Source organism: Manacus candei, unplaced genomic scaffold (genome assembly GCF_025592945.1).
Source record: "Manacus candei isolate 608988 ecotype Guabito, Panama unplaced genomic scaffold, ASM2559294v1 h1tg000028l, whole genome shotgun sequence".
Taxonomy (NCBI): Eukaryota; Metazoa; Chordata; class Aves; order Passeriformes; family Pipridae; genus Manacus; species Manacus candei.
Window position 1 is genome coordinate 23886131 of NW_026138076.1, and position 20499 is coordinate 23906629.

Below are 20499 nucleotides of genomic sequence, written 5' to 3' on the forward strand. Positions count from 1 at the left end.
GTTAAGAGTTTTAAATTTCAAGAGAATCTGAAAAATCTACGGGACTGCTTTGGCTGTCTTGGCCATAGTACACTTCTACTGATAGTTCTTGAATAAGATATTTCTTTTTAACATAAAGCTATGATAATTTTTAAATGTTTTCTACCTTACTTTCAAATGGAACAAAATACATTTTGTTTCCTACAGTACTGTAGATACACTCAGAATGCATAGATATTATAGTTTTTTGGCTGAAAATTCAGTATATGTTGCTAATATGGGTGCACACTTTCCTATTGTTGTGTTGTGGCATTTGACAAATATAGACTTATCTATCATCACATAAGCAATAACAAATTGCTGGAAAAATACTAGCATTCATGACTAGATTATTTGTCATCCTGACTGGTTTTTATTCTCCTAATATTGAATATGCCGGGCTGCTTGCCTTCTCTACTAAATTATTGAGTTATATCTAAATATAGAAACTAAAATTCACCTTTTACTAGTTCACTTTCTAAATTTAAATGCTTAGATAGAAGAACAACCTTCAGAAACACTTGGTGTTTGTGATGGTGATGGTCTCCTGAATGGGTGCTGCATCCTAAACAATTTTATCTCAGGAAACTTGTTTACACTGTCATTCAAAATACTCAACTGAACAAAAAAAACCCCCAAAACCAAACCTCCTAAACTCCCCAGAAAAATTAAAAAACCCAACCTTTTTCCATTATCATGCTATTAAAAGTATACCTCCATTAAAAATAATTCCAGGAAGGAAAAGTAGTAGTCTTGATTTCCTGAGAGTCACTGAAACAGTCAGACATTTCATGAATGGGCTGCAAAGGAAATGGCAGCATTATAGATGATGTGTCTCCAGAGCTCCTGCTTTGAGGCCAGAGTAAACCAGTTATGATGATCAATATGGCCAAAGCTGAGGTGTTGTTTCAGGGAGTCCTTGTATCTTTTCTTCGGGGCTCCTCTCTTGCGGCAGCCGGTGGCAAGTTTGCCATAGAGCAAGATCTTAGGGAAGTGGTGAGACATGCCCTGCCCAGCGCAGCTGTGTTCTCAGCAACATGGCCTCAATACTGCTGCTTGTTCTAGAACAGATGTATTGGTCACATAATCTGACCAGGGGATGTTTAGGATTGTTCAGAGGCAGTGTTGATGGAAGCGTTCCAGGAGACGCAGGTGGTGGTGGTAGATGACCCATGATTCGGAACCATATGAGAGTAGACAGCACTATGGCTCTGTAAACACCGATCTTGGCACTTTTCTTCAAGTGTTTATTACATGTTATATATCATGTATATCGTGTATATATTATGTAAATCATTCTCCCTTATCAGAAAGAAGCTGTTTTGCATTCAGGCATCAGATTCAATTATAGTACTAAAATGAAGTCCCAAGTGTAGTCTTAAATTGATTGTATTTTCATAGCAACATACAACACAGTGTATTGTTGAGTCACCATACACTCGTCAATAATTCAGAGAGGTTGTCAGACTGAGATCTTTATTTTCCATTCAGAAAGCAGAAACAATAATGATTTACGGACTTTGGCCTTGAACTCTAACAATTCCATCACTTCAAAGTTGTTCTTAAGTTCTGCAGTATGTGTACATGACCTATGCTTTAAAGCACTCTTGGATGTTGAAGATCTTATTTGAGGTTGGCACTAGTAGAAGAAAATTGGGTTTACATTAATTTCTGTCAATTAATGTCTGTTTCTTGTAATAGTGGTGATACATAGGCACAAGGAGAAATATTTTCAAAAACTTATAGGAAATTTTAATTTTGAATTGGGTTTACCTATTTCAACTCAGTTTGGGGTGTGAGCAATTAAACTCACCATCAGTCTGGGCTATACATGTGAATAAAAATCACTGTAGTATAGCTGTATCAGCCATATAACACCTGAGATGGATATGTAGTCCTCTTAACTTTGTGCTGAAATTGTTATCAAGTAATATAACGAAAGCATGTCATTAGACCCAATTTTATGGTTGTGTGCTTTCTGTGGTACATTAAGTCTAGAAAATTTGTGCTGTATGAGAAAGCAAGAAATCAAAGCACGGTTGTCTAATAGACCTGTAAGCTTAAGAAGAAAAAGTGGTAAGATTTTTTTTCTGCTACTAAAATGAAGAACATAAATTCTCCATGGTTACAAGAAATGTGCGTCAAACTATGGTACTAACGTGTTAGCACTTCACTACAGGAAATGAATCTAATATGACCAAATAATTATGAAATTATGCATTGTGATTTGTTTGCTCACACCATTTTTGTATGGGTTAGCCAAGTATTATTCAGATAGGCTGTGAGGATAAGGAAAGTATTGCAAGGAATTAAAATGCTAGGTGTTTATTCTGGAGATTAGGAGTGTGGAGTGAGAGAATAAAAGGAAGTAACTGTGAAGGGCAGTGTCTATTTCCATATTTGAAGGCATTTTAGTATTTTTATGCTTATTTTAGGACACAATTCTGTTATCAGAACACTTATGTAGTTGAAGTTTTGGTAGTTGCAATTGACAATTCTGTTTTTGTTTTTCACATCATACCCTTTCCCTTGCCAAAAAGCCACAGTTCTATGGCAGTCAAAATGGAAACTGAGGATATAATAAGGAAGTATTATTGTGCACTGCACTTTGTCTTTCACCAAGACAAATAGCTCCTGACAAATAGTCCTTATCTTACATGGTGGCAGCAACACAGACGGGATAGAAAGTGGACAGGCGGCTTTGGTAACCTAATGTAGACAATCCATTTCCATGTTTTAGGAGTAGAAGGAACTGGACGTTGTGGCCAGCAGAAACTTCTTTACTGCAGAAACTTCTTAAAGCTCTGTTTGCTATCCAAATCACGTTTGTCCTCATTGAAATTCTGCTAGAGGGTCATTTAACTCCTAGTCACTATTCACTTGAATGTCCTGCTCATCCATGCTCTTTTCTCTCAAATGCTACTATATTGCTGTCACAGAGGTTTTGTTGTTTTATTTTTTTTTAATTCTGTGTGTTGGTTAAGAGCCTTGTCCCAGCTCTAGTTATTCTTGTGTTCAGTCTTCATGTGTGAATGTCTATTTTATCTTCTTGTCAGAGTTTGTGGAGCTTCTGGATGATGTTTTTAGTCATATGGTTTAGTTTTTGGTTGTCCTGTGAGAAGCATAGTGTTGGACTCAATGATCCTTATGAGTCTCTTCCAACTTGAGATATTCTATGATATAAATTCTAGAGAATGCATTGTTCTATTACATGCAATAGTATAGCGATCTTAAGGTGAAAAACTTCAATACGCATTTAAAAATACATGATTTACTGTGTTGGTTTTTTTTTTAATGAAGAGTAAATCTTGTTACTAGATCATGCTCTTAATTACAGTTAGTATATGACGATGAATGAAAGCATAAAAGTTATGATAAAGAGACTAAATTTGTTTCATTTCAGGTTGACCTATGTTAAATATTAGTCAAGGATGGAACAAAAGACGTAGTATCACTTTATGTACACAATTCAATCCTTTTTATATCTTGCATGCAGTTAAACAAAATGTAATTAATAAACAAGCTTTTTTTTTTTTTTTAAGGGTATCTTGGTCAGGATGGCCATTTTGGATCATGTGAAAACAAGTACTGTGGTCTGGGCAGACACTGCGTTGTGAATGGGAAGACCGGTCAAGCTGAGTGTCTGTGCATGGAGCACTGCAAGCCACATTACAAGCCTGTGTGTGGTTCTGATGGAGAATTCTATCAAAACCACTGCGAAGTGCACAGAGCTGCCTGTCTGAAAAAGCAAAAGGTCACCATTGTACACAATGAAGATTGTTTCTTTAAAGGTAAGTGTGGCTGAACAATACCTGGAATATTGTTATCGAGTATGTGTTTTCAAGCAGTTCAATTAAATCTCTATGGAGTTTGCACTGAGTGTACAGTGAATAAATGACTCAAAGTTAATACGGTAAGTATTGCACTCCAGAGATATCTTATGGATTCTGTTTTTTCCTTTTATTTATACTCAGTCCTCTGGGCAATCACCCCTTTTTAACTTGAATAAACCAGTTGTCTCATGGAAACTAATCTATGGCAGCTTACCTTACAAATGTTGTTGCTGACCTCATTCATCTGAATGCACTTTCACTCCCAATGCCAGAAGGATGTTAATTTTTGTTATGGGGAAAAACAGAATTTAGGATTTCAGAGGGGTTTTGGAAGGTTGCAGGACCTGTGGTTGTATTTGGTATTGAAGTTGATAGACCAGCAGCTCGTTTGTAGCTAAAGGGGTCTTCCTTGCTTTGAATTTGGACAATGAAGAGTTTACTTGTATACTTATGACAGCATGCAAGTTTAGTTACGCTTCAATCTTCTGAATGCAGAGAGATGCCAGCCTGAATGCTGTCAGATACACCTCGTATTAAGCATTTTCTGCTGAAGATGTTAACAATAACAACTTGCCTTTTTCTGTGTAATTTGAGCACACCTTGCAGGTTTCTGGAACTCTGCCAATATAGACATTGATTAAGCATATTTATGAGTACTTTGACAGATTTGCAGCATGTTTTTACTGGTTAAAACAGGTGGATGGTTTTGGAAGGGAGGGGAAATGTTTTTAAGTAAGGCCCTTTTTAATTAGTCTACCTGGGGATGAATTGATTCATATTCTTTTTAAAGACTGCCCTATTTTTGTTAACATTCTTCTATGCTGTGGATATATTTGCACCCTGAGTAATACCAACTAATAACTACTATTACCACAGAAAGAAGTCTACTAAAATATTTCTGTTAAATGAAATTCACCTTTGTAGGGAACATTCATTTAAATTACAATATTTCACTTGAATACAATCTTGTAAATTCTGGTTAAAATACTAGTATAAGGTTGTTCAAATGAAACCAGTTTAAAAATTTTAAAAGTTGAATTTTTCACTACATTTATCATTGAGGAATTGTCATTTAAATGAAGAATTGGGCTTTTTTTTACCAAATCCAAGCTCCGATGCACAAATACAGCTCACTGTCCATGTGGAGACCAGTGGTGAGTGGTGCCCTGCAGTGGTCATTACTGGGCCAGTACTGTTGAGCAGTATCTGATCTTTGTCAGCAACGTGGACAGTGTGGACAGTGGGATCAAGTACACTCTCAGCAGCTTTGCTGATGACACCAAGTGGTGTTGTGCAACAAACATGCTGGAGGGAAGGGCTTGAGAGGTGGGCTGATGCAAACCTCATGAAGTTCAACACAGCAAAGTGTGAGGTCCTACACCTGGGTCGTGGCAATCCCAGGTACACCTGCAGGTTGGGTGGAGGAGTGATTGAGGGGGAACCCTGTGTAGAAAGACATGGGTGTAATGGCTGATGAAAAATTCAACGTGAGCTGTCAGTGTGTACTCAAATCCCAGAAAGCCAGTTGAATCCTGGGCTGCATCAAAAGAAGCATGGCCAGCAACTTGAAGGAGGTGATTCTGCCCCTCTACTCTGCTCTGGTGAGACCCCACTCAGAGTACGACTTACGATTCCTGTGTCCCCAACATAGGAAGGATGTGGAACTGTTGGAGCAAGTCAGAGGAGTACCATGAGGTTGATAAGAGGACTGGAGCACCTCCCCTATGAAGACAGGCTGAGAAAGTTTGTGTGTTCAGCCTGCAGAAGGTTGCATGGAGACTTCACAACAACCTTCCAGTATGTGAAGGAGGGCTACAGAGAAGCCAGGGAGGCATTCTTCATCAGGAACTGTAGGGATAGGTCAAGGAACAATGGGTACAAACTAAAAGAGGGGAAATCTAGGCTAGATAGTTGGAAGAAATTTTTTATTGTGAGGGTGGTGAGACACTTGATGGTGTCAGAAGAGCACTGCCATCTGTCTTCCTTATTAGTTTAGCAGACATCCTCTAGCACAAATGATCTCACTTCAAAGGGCTGCTTCTGAGGCCAGAGAAATACAAAAAAGGTCTTGCATTCAGAAAAAAACTATTCTGAGCATCTTGTTTAGGCTTTCACAAAATTCTTCAATAGAGGCTAATCTGCACTGTGGCAGAGCGTGAGGGGAAAGAGATTCCTACAAGGATGCCTTCAAGATGATAAGGTAGTCACTGTCAACAATGACTATATTATGACAGCAATTAAGTATTTTTACTTTCTAGTTTATTGCTAATCATTGATTTTCAGATCAAACCGTTGTGAACTTAATATTTTTTTAAATATATTTTATCTGTTCTAAATTTTATCTCTAGCAAGGTCATGCTTTGTGGTTTTTGGGTTTCAAATCTTCCTACTGGGTTGATTCCTTCTTCTCCCCCCTCCCCCTTCAGGGGAAAATATTTCTTCTTGCATAAATTTTTAGTTTTAGATTGGCTATGGAGCTCAAGATCAGCGAAGCTGAGAAATGCACCTTATTTAAAAGAGTTAGCTTAACAGAAAACACTTTAGTATTCTGTGTGTGAAGAATAAACTTTTATAAGCAAATGTTCTATATACCTGATTAACATTACAATAGCAGTTAGGTAGCTATAATTATTTAAATAATACGTCTTGTAACTGAATGATTTATAGTTGATCTCAAAAATCATGAGTTCTACTTAATGGTTTGAAAATTGCTCTTTTAAACACTTACATGATAAGTGGAGTTAAAGGACTGACTTCCTAAATGAGAGAGATCTTTGGCTTATATGTTGAAACTCCATTAGCATCACTGAGAAATGTATGTCTTAGCTGAGTTGTGCGTGGAACAACACAAACAAAAAACATCAAATCCTTCACAGGGAGCCATGTCTGAAACATTTGATAAACGTATTTTAAGGTAGCAAAAGTTAGCTGTTTCAAAGCTGTACTCTGCTGACATGCTGGTTTTTTTAAGCTGAAACTTCAAATTCTTGTCCATTACCTGCCTTTTATTTTAGATTATTTATCACCAGATTCATTAAACTCCTTTTTTTTCCTTTTTTTTCATTGTCACTTGCTAGCTTTATTTCTTCACACCAAATTAAATCACCCATTTTTTCCAAAATGTGTGCAACACAGGCATAAAAGGTAATTGAAGTTGAAAGTTTTAAGTATCATTTTGTTTTTCCTGGATGATTGAGACTTTTATGCAAATTGTACATTTTTGACATGGATCAAGATAATGGCCATACTAAATTAGAAATTACTTTTCCTCCACTCCTACTGTAATTTTTCCATCAGTTACTCATTGGCATGTCATGATGAAATAAATGCAAAGATTTTTCTAATGGTTTGGTTAGACGTTGACTGTGACCCTGAGAGTTACTTAAAAAGCTGTCTCAATTTCTTCTCATATAGAATCAAAATGTATTCTGCAGAGAAGATATTTACTTTTAATTCCCTTTCTATGTATCTAGATGAGAAGTATTTTGTATACCTGTAGAGTCTTCTATTTCCCACCAACAAAGTCCAGTGTTCTGTAACTGCATGTTAGTCAATGAAAGTTTTGCAGTCGCTTTTAGAAGAGCTCTTAGGCCTTAACTATCTAAAAATGTTAAGTATTTAGGATTATTTTAATAATGTAAGAGAACTTTAGAAAATGCTTTGTGGTCTAAGGAACTTTCTAAGAATATCAATGAGGAAAAAAAGACATGGTCAACTACCAGGATGCCGAGTTCAGTGATGGGAAGAAGAAGAAACATGAATGAGGAACTAAAGGAAATATTAATGACAGCATTCAAAGTTCAAAGGTTAGATTATTCATTAGTTCTGATATTGACCATATGAGCTGGGAATTCTGATATGCTGATTGGCACTGCTTTTGTTTGCTTGGTGAATAGATAGTTCCTCCAGGGCATGAACATAAGAGCATGCACGGGCTAGATGGCCTCTGTATGCTTTCTTCTTCTTGTGTCCTGGATGTTTCCAAGCCACTCACTTTGTGTTTCTGAGCAGGTTTAGTTTGCTGACTCACACTGGGCTTGATGCATTTGTCTGACCCCTTCCTGGCTGTTGCTAGCTGTAGCTTTAACGAGCCTCAGAGGATGGTAATTCAGGAGGATGCCTCCACCCCTGTCTTTACTATGTGAAGTGGCACTGAGAAATTAATGGCTTTGTGGGGAGTTTAGAAGGCTGGAAACACCATTCTTCAGCTTCTATAAAGTTCAGTTGGACTCTTGTGTGGGACAAGGTACCGGGTAGTAAATGTCACAATCTGGATGTCAAATAAGCTTCAGTTATATTTTAATTTTTTTATTTACTTCTTTTGCTTCATTTTCTTAAACCCAGGCCAGTAAATATACACGAGAGACTAAAAAATTCCCCATGACAAACTTCATCTCGTATTTTCTTTCCATGCTGAGCTGTTTACACTATATTTATTTCTATTCAGTGATGTACTCAATCATTATGACAAATGGCAATTTGCTTGGAATCTTTAGGAATGTAACAAATACTCCTATATATTATGAATTTTGTAGAATATTTCTGGAATAAAGTTTACTTCATATGTAAGCTTTTTACTTATAAGTAGCTTCTGTAGCATTCTTATGATGTTAACAATATTTAAAATTCTTCACTTTCTATTTTTCTCTCATTTTTCATTTGGTGAATATTTGAATTTGTTAAATAGTCTGTGAGCTTCAGATTTCTTACTACTATTACTAAAATGTCTAGATTTCAGAAGACTGCTATAACATTTGATTTTCAGGCTGTTCCCAAGGAGAGAGTAGAAGCTTAGGCAAGAAAGTTTACTCCTGAGACTAAGCTATTCAGGGCAGTGAGGACAAGTGCTGACTGTGGAAAAATTCAAAACAAGTATGGGCAGACTGGAAAAAGTTCAGAAGACATTAGCAAGAATGACCAAAAGTAGCAAATGGCTTGAAGAGAATATGGAGGCATCTTAAAAAATCGTCAGGGCATACTAAGAGTGGATATGAGTAGGCTGCCTTGTATTCCAGTGAAAGAAATAAAAATGATTGAATAAGTAAGTGGCAACAGATTCAAAACAAGCTTTGGTGTTTGATACATAGCAGACCTCATGAGTGAAAGCAACACAGGATTTCAGAAGCAGAATGTAAATACTAGGGAAAAGGCTGTAGGCTTTTCCTTTTGAAAAAGGGCTGGGGGGAGTGAATTGAAGTGAACTAAATCCCAACAGTAGCCCACAGAAAAGGTCTAGAATACTGATGTAGCCTCTACCACGGCTTCAACAGGATTAGTTCAAAGCTTTTAATTTTTTGTGTGTATATGTGATTTGTGCCCTAGGTGAGTGTGGTCTTAGACTGGGTCCTGAAATATTGACACACTAATTTAGAAGCACTGACATTTATTTAATCCCATTTGATGTTCATATACTTCAAAAGCAAGCAAGTCTCTGTCATGTTGCTAGTTTCACTACAGGACATATCTCATCTTGTCTTAAATGTAAATCTTGAACAGTCATTATTTAAAGCTGATCATTAGCCAGTCTTTCAAAAGAAATTTATGACATGTTAAATTGAGTAACATTGTGCTGGAGTATTTTCATTGCAAAAGATCTTATTTTTGAAGATTTATTTGCTTCTTTACTTTGGCTATTATTTGGTTTCTCTGTTGAAATTCTCAAAAACATCATTGTGACACTCTTTCTGAAAGCTTGAATTCCTGCAGATAGCATACACCCTTAAGGTTGCTGCTGATAAACTGTCAAGCTTCAGCTATCACTCGAGTTGTATGCTAAACATTAACCAGATAGTGAAAAGAAATACCAAAAGTCTTTCAGAGCCCTATCAGAAGACTAAGAAGTAAGAAGGATTCTGGTTGATCTCAAAAGGAGTTTAATAGAGCATAGGAATTATTTGACTGAGATTAGTAATTCAGCTCATGATCTCACATGTTCACTTAGTGCAACACTTAAGAAATTGATCTTAAATACTGAATTCATGTAGGGATAGTATATGTTTTTAACTATTAACATTAGTAATTGTACATTCACAGAGCAGTGAAATTCAGTGTTAATGGCAGGTGTACTGCTTCTTCAGCACTTTGTTGGAAAGTGATTCTCTAACCAACGGAAAACTGGTCCTTTTTGATGTGCTTTGAAGCCATGCTAAATTTTAGCACTGTTACTGTAGTCTTCTCTCCCCACGATTCATTTTCTTGAGCTGCATTACTCATGTGATTTGGAAAACTGGCTGGTTTTCCTCCATCGTCTGTGCAAGATTTGACACAATTTGTCTCTCTTAAATTCCACACAATCATCTTGAATTGTGTAAACTAACTGTCATGAAAGACCTACATATGTAATACCTGCTACTAAATCTTTAGAGTGGAGTTAAGTTCATTTGTGAGAACCCGCATATCACAAGCTTAATTTAAAAACTAAACATTCAGCAGACCCTGCATCATTGCTCTTGGTGATACTGTACCAGTTTGCAACTAGAGCTTGGACCTCTACTTTTTCTTTCCTCCTTTGCATTAAATTCACACTCCCAAAATGCAGGATGGTGCAATGACAAGCCTCAAACATGTTATGAATATAGGCTTGGGTTTTTTGACTACCTAAAGATATACTGCCAAGACATCCCTTGTTTTCAGTGTCTGAAGCAGTCCCAATCTCTATATATCAGTTCCTTCAATGCTGGAGTGTGTTAATCAGCTCTAACCTGTCATGCATTCTGCATTCATATAGTGATGAGGAATTGGTGTTCTCTAGATTATATCTGTACAAAACTTAATGAAATTTACAATTTCTTGTAAGGTCATCACTGCTGTTTGACACCACACAAAGAGATAGATTGTGGACATCACAGATGGTAGAAAATTTTAAAACTTTTAATGCTTCCAATATTGATGTTGTAGCACCAGATGATTTCTGAAGGTCTCTTTCAACCTCAACCATTCTGTGGATAAGCATCTCTAAAAACCATTCTTACTTATTCATCTTCAGCCTGGTTTTGAAGAAGCAGAATGTAGCACACAGTGCTAAAATTCAGCCAGTAGTTTCCGGTGCTGTTGAGGAAGAATTGGAGAGATCAGAAGTAGAGTTCTGGCAAAAGTATGATCAGTGGAGAGGTGGCATTAGAGTCCTACTAGTGCACTTGCTTCTAACCTGGTAACTTGGACCTGCAGCTAGGACAGCCCTGGTCACAAGAGAGATATTGTTTGCTCTCTTCCTGCTTTTTCAGTAGTGTCATAAGTGTTAACACGTTGCTAGCAGCAACGTGCTAAAAGATTGTACAAGTATGGTTCAAGTAATCTCTGTATCCTCAATTTTTAATATCAAATTCGGTACTATGGGATAGTGAATATTATTATGCAGTAAATAAAACTAAATTCAAACTTTTGTCATAAATTTATAATAAACAAAAGAAATCTTTAGGCAGATACATAATTTTCCAGTTTTGAGTAAGCACAAAGTGTTAATTCACATTGGCCTGTCTAATGTAAACCTTAAAAAGTTTCAGTTAATAATGTCAGAATTATCATTAGGTCTCGTGGGAAATATTTCTGATGGAACATATTGTTGGCCTTTAAAAATCATTAGCAATTGGATGCATATACAAGGCATTGGCTTGATATTTGTAATTCAACTTGGCTAGTGTATGGTGTACCAACTTGAAAAAAGCTGTAGCTTCTTTTACAAACACTGAAGAGAAGTAGGCATGAAAAAATGATTTTTTAATTAGCTACTCTAGTAGCTAATAATGGAAGGGGTAAGTAAATCTACAGTAGATAAAACCTGTAAGTTAGAAGCTTTCTCTTGTGGCCTGCTGTCTCTTTGAATATAGGATAATAGAAATATTTGTGGGTTTATGGTAAACTAAAACTAGGAAACTAGTGTTGCCTTTTCAGGGTTATTTGCTTGTTTTGAACTTGTAGCACGTTAGTGGAATCTGAGAAATGGACTATAGTTCAAAGAAACTTAATCTACTCGGTTGATAGTGCCTAGTTTAGGTAAATTCTGTCAATATCTGTCAATATTGGTTTTTTCCAGCTTTCTTGGAATCTAATAGAAAGTGCAGAGTATAAGTAAGGAGATGTAAGAGCCAGATACTTCCAAATTCAAAATCTTAGTAGATCACTACCTAGATGATTTTCAGTTTTTCCTTTTGGTTCGTCTCATCTTGTGACTAGAACGCATTGTGGTACAAAGATAACTTCCTAGTACCACGTTTGTGATGGTAGCTATCAGGTTATTATGCTTTTAATTTTGAAAGTCATGGCACAAACAAGAGTTAGAAATTATCAGAAAACAATTAGCTACAAGCAGTTTCTACAGGCGAAGACTTGGGCAGTATACTCTGTTAACTGTGTCACAGACAGGTAAATAAATAAAATAGCACAATTTTTATGAACACTGTAGTGTATATATTTATTTACTTCCAGGACTTGGCAGTTTTTGTGTAATAAGTATATTACTGTAGTTGAAAAAATAAAGTATTTATACCACTGTAACCAGTGTTTATATTGTTACTATATTAACAGAAAGCATTGCAAGCAAAAGACAATAATATAAAGTGTGGCAGAGACCTTAATAAGTGATTCAATGACAGCATTTTATTTTTTATGGAATTGTTGATACCATGGAATACTCCTTTTGACATAAACTGCAATTAAAATGGAGTATATTGTCAGGGACAGATTTTTTCTGAGATAAAACAGACATGGCTCATATTGAAATTTATATGGAATGGCCAAAAGGGTCCTCCAGCTGAAACTGATTTTAAAAGACTAATCTCAGGAAATCAAAATAGTTAATTTTTGCCTCCGTGTAATTTAGTTCTCTCTTTGTTTGTCTCTGAACTTCTCCCTTTTGCTGTCTTTGAAGACAGAGCTTTGTTACTGACTATTTATAATTAATTTCTATGAAATGTGTAAAATTTATATTATTTGAAGTTTATACTTTTCATTAAGAAACTAGCCTGCTCTCATGGTCCTTAGCAAATGTACTTTTCCTGATACTCAAGCACAGAGTAAATAAAATTTGATAAATTGGGTGATGAAATCTAATTAGATCATTTAGTCTTCTCTTTATCTGGAATGATAATACATATTTCATTTAAAATTGTTGAAAGCAAACAATACAAATAAAGGAAAACAGATTGCAGCAAAAATAGATTAAGCTGTAGCCCAAAGAAATAAGCTAAAGTAAAATCATACAAAACTTCCACTTACTAAGAATGATGTTTCATATTTTTGCATGTACTTGTATTGGCTTTGGGTGCAATTAAATCCTGAACTATATACTGCCAGGAAAGTTTGTTTCCCTCAGGGCGGGAACAGATGGTGGAGATTTTTTTTTTCTTTTCACCATTTAGAGACCAAGTCTGTTGAATCTCAACAAGAAAAAGTATTTTTACCAAAGGAAACTGCTGATGTTGGCCTTAAAGCAGTAGAATTCTTAGCTGCATTCTCTATAGGGTTTTTACTAAGACTCCTGGTAAAGAGGCAGTCTATAGAAGTTTTGCTATTAGCAGTGTTTTAATACAGATTTGATATCAAACCAATAATGTTAGTTGTACAGAATAGAAAAAGAGCTATTGACTAATAAAATTGTAAGTTTTCATTTATTATTCAGCCTTTGTTTGCCAGGATATTTCAATGTGAAGCAGGAAGCTATGAATTAGCATCTCCTAGTAATCACTTGGATAATGAGAAAAATAAAAATCTAAATGCACAGAGAATAGCAGAACTGTTGTTAATCATGAGCACAAGTAAATTCTATATTCTTAATCCCACCTGGAAAAGGAGAAAGAAACAGTCTTGGAATCTAGTAGAATGGCAAGCTTTGTATGTTGGAAAAAAAAAATCTGAAAGTAGGAAAAGTTATCTTTGCAGTGTTAAATACTAGTTATGGTCAAGAAGTTGTTTCATCAGTGCTTCTAAATTTAAGACAACTCCTGAATGAATCAGTTCTATGTTATTTTCCTATTCCATCTTCTCTTTGATAAAGGTCCTTGATTTTCAAAAGGAGCATAAAGATTTTTATTGGTCTCTAATGATGCAAACTATAGCTGTACAATCATCATTTTAGAACATGAGCTCTGTGTGCTCTTAGATTTGCTGTTGCTTTATCACAATTGTAGAAGCATCTTTAAGTGTATTTGCTTAAACAGATGGTGAATGACCGCACTGGGAATATATCTATCTTTTTTTTACTGTATGATGAAGTTTTAAAGCAGACATTTTAGCTATGATAGTTGGGAAAACATATTTTTGTGATAAATCCTGTAGGAAAAAAAACTGGTAAAAGGTTTTAGGTCCCTAATAATACTGAGTACGTGACATTGATATAGATTAAATATTTGAGCGAACATAAGTGACACATACTGTCTATAGAATGCTAATGCTTTCTTTAATTTTAACAGTACTTGAAGTATTTTTTTAAGAAACTAAAGACCATGTGTTTCAGACTTTTGTTTACAAAAAACTCTGAAGTACCAAGGACTGTAGTATGGATGTTTCTCTGACACTACCATTTGAGTGAACTCAGGATCTAATTCAGGATCTTCCTACTGAGTCTAATGAAGATTAGGTTCATTGAAGCCAGTCAGTTGAAGAATATTTGTTATATTTACAAGCATGAAAGATGTGAAAGGGAATCCAAAGGAGAAAATACCGGGTTAGAAGTTTTGGGGTTTTTTAAGGCTTATTTATTTCAAACCAACCAACCAAACAGAAAAAAAACCCACCAAAACTCAAAAACCAACAAAACAAAACCCCCCAAAAAAGCAAAACTATTAAAAACACACTGGTTTTACCAATAATGTGATGTCTGTTGTTCTTTTACAAAATGCAATCAGGTCAATGTTGTGAAGTCTGTTTTCAGATCACAGATCTCAGGCCAAGTCTAAGTCTTGAGCTGCCCAATTTTAGTACTCAAATGGAAGGTAAAGAACAGCAGTAAGGGGAACCACTCTGATGATTTTAAATACTCTTTCACAGGCCTCGTAGTTTGGGCCCTAAGATTCAAAAAGAATCTGTAGCCTAGGCTTTTCATAAAGCTATCTGGTATCCTGCTGCATAGCTGTTCCAGTGACACATTAGGATCCCTGGATGGTTTACAGAGATGCTGGATGTGTCTAACATCAAAACAAAAATGTATACTCAATCTTTAAAATGTTTTTTCACATGGAAAGTAACTCATTGACAACAAGTAGCAACAGAGAGCTGACAATAAGGCTCCTAAATTAATGTATAATAGAATACCTGTATGCTGAGCTGGGGTTTTTCCTATTGGTTTGCCCTAGGATCATCATCCCTAATGATGCATGTTCTGATTTCTGCCTTACTTGCTTAATATATTCCACAGAAAATGAGGATTAGAGAAAAGGACACAAGATAGTAAATTTGAATGCTCTTCTGAAATGGTTTTAGGGTTTGCCTGAATTGTAAATCCAGACCCAGAAATCATGAACTCCCAACTCCACTGTTCTAGACATGGGCATAGTGAAATGGTGCAGCATTTTGTTAAATTGTCTGTCTCTGACAGGTTGTTTGTTGGGTAAATATAACAGCTGGTGTCAGTTCCTCACTTAGGTTGGATGTGGTTTACCTACTCTATACGTTTTGGAAGTTTGCCTCACAGTTTACTAATTTTTTTAAGGTTTTCTTGTATGACTCCATTAAAGTGTTAAAAAGTTTAAAAATATGCCAAGAATGTTGATATTTTTAAAAAATAAAGTTAGACTTGCTTTGTTTATGGACAGTATTTGTAGAGAATAGGTAGTTGAAAAGCAAACAAAGAGAGACATCAGAAGGAATTCTTATGACATTTCATGTGCTTGTTGTAGTGGTTTGGGGTTTTTTGTTTGGTTGGTTTTTTGAGGATTTTTTTGGTCTTAATTCTGTTTATATTAGACTAAGAAATAACTTTTGAAATAAAATAGAGGCATTTCCTTTGATTAATCCTTTGATCTCTGTGAACTTACAATATAGTATAGTCCTGTTCCTAGGCAGCAGGAAGTCTGCCAGTGATAGATATTACTGTTAAGTCCTGAGTTAACATGGGAGACTCAGGAATTCAACTGAAATAGCTAGTTATAACAGCTTGCAACCTTTATTAATTTTTTTAGTTCATAGATAAATGGACATGTGTCTAGGCACAATATGTATAGTCATTAGAGTTGTCTTGATATTCTTTGTGTAACACCAACATGTACGTCCATATATTACTTTGAGATGAGTTAAAAAACTTTCCACCGCAACCCCAAAAATAGTGTTAAAAAAAAAGTTCATTTTGTTAGTTTTTTTACTCTACTTGCAAATAGCAGTGGTGATGGTGGCCACGAAGACACTTTCAAGCCTCATGGGGCTTAGATGTGCATCTTTACATTTCTTTCATGCTATGAATGATCTGTAGATTGGACCAGTCTATGGTGTCCACTTTGCATACTTGCTTCTGGAATATGAAAGCCTGGGTACATAGACTAAAAAGGGCTGTTTTCCTGAACAATGCTGTTATTTAGATGATCAAAGCATTGGGATGCTAGGATGCATTGTAGATATATTTTCAGTCTACATGAACAATTTTCTTGAGTTGTATACCAATTTTTTACCAAGCATTCTGGACCTTGCTTGAAATTAAAGGAATTTTTTAAATGAAAAGTGAATGGTGGCACAGATAGATATCTATTTTGTGCTTGTTTTTGTTAAACTTCAGACAGTGCTATTTTGAGAAAAGGAATGAGACTGAAATGATAATGATAACCCAAAAAATTCATGAAGAGTTCACCTGATGAACGGTTCAGTATTTGCAGTATTTAAATGCTCTTTTATATGGCATAATTTAAGGACTTGGGTTTTCAGTGCAGAAGACTGAATGGAGTATTATTATTTCTAAAACCCAGAGAATAAATCAAAGAATAAAGAATCTTAATTCTCTGTTTCTTGTAAGAGAAAGTGAGTAATTTTAATTTGTAACCCTTTTTATTTGCTTATTGGACTGGTAAGGAAGAGGAGATTCACTTTACAAGAAGTTAAATGCAAATTTTACAGAAATTATTTGTGTAAATAAAAATTAAGAGGAATGTTTTTGGAAAATTCTTTCTGCTGTCACAAAAAAAATATTTTAAAACAGTTTTGTTTTTTTTTTAAATTGTAATAGTGACAGGAAACAGACAGATTAACTTCTCTTTGTCTAGAGCTGAGTAGATGCAATACTACAAGGCCAGGATGATCAATTGACACAACATGTAAAATAAAGCCTAATAACTCCCCAGAAATGACATCAGTCTAAATGAGATTCTGAGATACTAAAATGGAAAAAAGAGTAGAGTCATAGTCCTTAAATAAAAAAGTCAAAATCAACCAACCAAAAAAAAAAAAACCACAACAAAAGAACACCGTACAAAGCAAAGAAGCAATCATGCTGGAATTCCTGTCAAAATAAACTGTAAAAATCTGTTCCTACAGGCATTTCACTATTTTCCTTGGCATAAAATTGTTGGCAGCTCCAGTCTGTGAATTGGTTGGCCTTGTTCTCTCCTTTCTCTCAGACTTGAGAGATCAGCGGTACTCAGTCATGATAAAAAGTAGCCTGGAACGAACCACCAATATAAATTTAAGGGTGGTTTATCTGAGTACCAGATTAATAGATTAAAAAGCATCCTAGAAACAGGAGTCTTACAGTAGCACAAATATTCACAGGCTATGATTGTTCTTACCTCTTTAATCTTTTCCTTGATATACAAAATTGAGCTAGGTAATGATGATCTCTGAGGGCTGAAAATGGGCAGCTGCTCCTTCATTGTGTGTGTTTTTTGTTTTGGGGTTTTTTTTAATTATCTTCATAGGAGCCATGGAAAACCCATGGAGCAGTAGTTTCTCTTTTGATCTGAGCTGTTGGAAAAATGGAAAATTATCTGTGTGCAAATAAAAGGCTGAACAATTATCTAATAATATTTTTTCTGCATTTCTCACGTATTGCTTTCCTAACTTCAGGAATGTAGGAAGGTTCTGTTAACTTAACAAAATGTATTTCATAGATTATTAGAATTTTCAGAATGAGTTATGCTCTCAAAAGTACTTCTGAATGCTGAGATAACACTATGCACAATTTGGTCTGCTTGTTTCAACAAATCACTGTGTTTTAAAGTTCAGATTAGCACATTCCTAACATTAAATTTTTAATGTGTGTACACTTTAAATACTCCTAAATTATTACTCTAGGAATGATGGCTCAAGCCTCTGAAATGCAGACTCTATTACAGTTGTCAGAGAAGTGAGTTCTGTTCTTCCCTTTAAATTCATATGCTTATTTGTAATTGAGGAATAGTGATGTTCAGCAGAGTGTGTAGGTCTTTTAAGGTTCAGGTAGACCTAATACTAGTTTGTGATGAAACAGAATACAGGGACAGAGATGTCCTGAGGAATCCCATTTCCTGTTGACAGTCTTTATATATCTCAGTCCAGAAACAAACCAAGTCTACTGGTATATTTTGTGCATTTTGTTCCCTGTGAGACACTCCTAAGTTGAAGAATTTTTCTGAATGAATGACTTGGAAGGATTTACTTTCTCTCCTGCAGAGGATGCACATCTATTATGTGAAACCTCCATCTTCCTTTATATTTTAGGGAGTAAAATACAGCAGACATATTCACTGAGTCTTGATATTTTGTTGTTCTGCTTTGTTTTGCATTTTTGAAAACTGCATCAGCAAGTTTTTTTCCCCTTTCTTACATGACAAGTGTGACAGTTGAGACAAATTGCTGTCACCTCAGTGTTCTTTTATTTAGTATTCAAACTCTACTTGGTCTTCCTCGAAGTATCCTTGGTCAATGTTTTTTCTAAGATTGAATATTTCTTTCTCATCTCCATCAGAGTCTCTGTGGCTGCAGAAAGAATTGTAATACCCTGAGATTTTAACTGTTGTGGTCTAACCTGCAGGCAGCTTAACACCTCAGGAAGGTGTGCATATAATAAACTCAATCCCAGTCAAAAACTGGACACAATGAACTCATTTTGCTGTGCAAATTTCAAGGTTTTATTCTGTATCACTGTTTGTAATGCAGTAGTTGATGAAGCCCAGGTTATCTAGCTAGCTTCTTTGTGCCAGTGTATATAGCCACTGAAGAAAACTCTCAGATTTTAAGGTAAGTTAATCCACATAGGTTCTTGTTTGTATATATATTTGTACATGCAAACCAATAAATAATACTAAATTTATGTGTTTATACATATTAATATGTTTACAAAACATATTGGCTGTGAAATTGTGTCTTCACAGAAGGGAGATTTACCATCACTAATTATGCATATTTTTTTTTTAAATCCAGAGTGACAACTATGTAACCAGAAGAAAGTGATAGTAATTAGCCAATGTTCAATGGATGTGTGTTATCACAGTCCTCTGGACGTGCCAGGGAGATGAGAGGTACAAACAACATGTTAGTATAGGGAACTTCAAAGACATTTGAAATAAACAAGAAAAAAACAGCCCCAAGGCCCCCCAAAACACCTTCCCCCAAACCCCAAACTACTGAATTTTAGCTTAATTAAAAAAAAAAAAAGGGTGGGGGAAAATATCTTGGGTGGAGTAGAAATGAAATGTTTCAAGAAGTTAAAGAGGGAAAGAACATTGTAAGTCTCAGAAGTTCTTGAGGTCCTTAAGGGGAAAATGAAAATTGTCTGATTCCTTCTGCCTCTGCTCTTTCCACTTTTTTATGCAGTCTCGGTGTCCAGAGGTTGCTATGTTATACCACTTCCTTTTAGTAGATACCCATTTGTTTTAAAAATAACCTTCCAAAGGAAGGATTTATTTAAAGGAGCCTTGATAGTTTTTCCTTGTGCTGCTGAGACTGAGTTTTCATCTCTGTTTTGAATCTCTGCAGGGAGTATTTTCATCAGTATGAACACTAAATTACTGTTTCAGACTTGCCTACGGAAAAAAGTTCCTTTATTACCTGATAATCGTCTCTGCTCACAATAAAAATTGGTCTACTCTGGACAGCATTTTTAAATGTTTTGGTCATCTGAATTTTCGTGACTACTAATAAGATGCAGGAAGAGACATGAATAGTTTTTGGATGTATTTCAAAGTACAGGCATTTAATAGCATTTTAACTGCATTTGCAGGCAATAGCACCATTTTCTTAATAGCAAAGAAACCTCTTAAAGGTAGAAACTTATCAGTTGAACTGTTTTCAATTTCTTCCACTGACATCCAGTATCAACTCTCAAATACATCTCATGCTGTTATGAGAGTCATAGCAATTCGACCAGTCTAATAAATATACAATTATTTCCTTAATTCACAATTTGAAAACAATGCCTTTGCACAGTCTTCCAGACATGGTTTTTATGGGATAATTCATAAAATTTTTATTCATATCTGTAAGCCTTTTGCTGCCTTATTATACTTTGGGAATGCACAATAATTTGCTTGTGGTTGCAAATCCAAAAATGTTTTCATTTTAATTGAGTTTACATTAAAGAAAAAAATAGATTCCTGGTAAATTATCTAGTATGTGAAAGTTTGTCTATAGATATAATGTGGATATATGTGCAGCACTGCTTACAACAAGGACAGGACTGTGTAGCATTTTTGATCTAAGGTCTAATACAAAAGCCATGTGAGCGGCTCTTTAAGCTGACTTCAGTACATACTTG

The 20499-nt window shown here is 35.4% G+C and overlaps 1 protein-coding gene across 2 annotated transcripts in view; it reads left to right on the forward strand.

The window, feature by feature from the left end:
• The window catches only part of FSTL5 (follistatin like 5), a 289424-nt gene that overhangs the window by 79908 nt on the left and 189017 nt on the right, over positions 1-20499 (forward strand). For both annotated transcript variants that reach the window (XM_051789812.1, XM_051789811.1), the window contains exon 4: positions 3561-3809. In XM_051789812.1, the coding sequence (XP_051645772.1) occupies positions 3561-3809 (249 nt within the window). The remainder of the gene's footprint in view (positions 1-3560; positions 3810-20499) is intronic.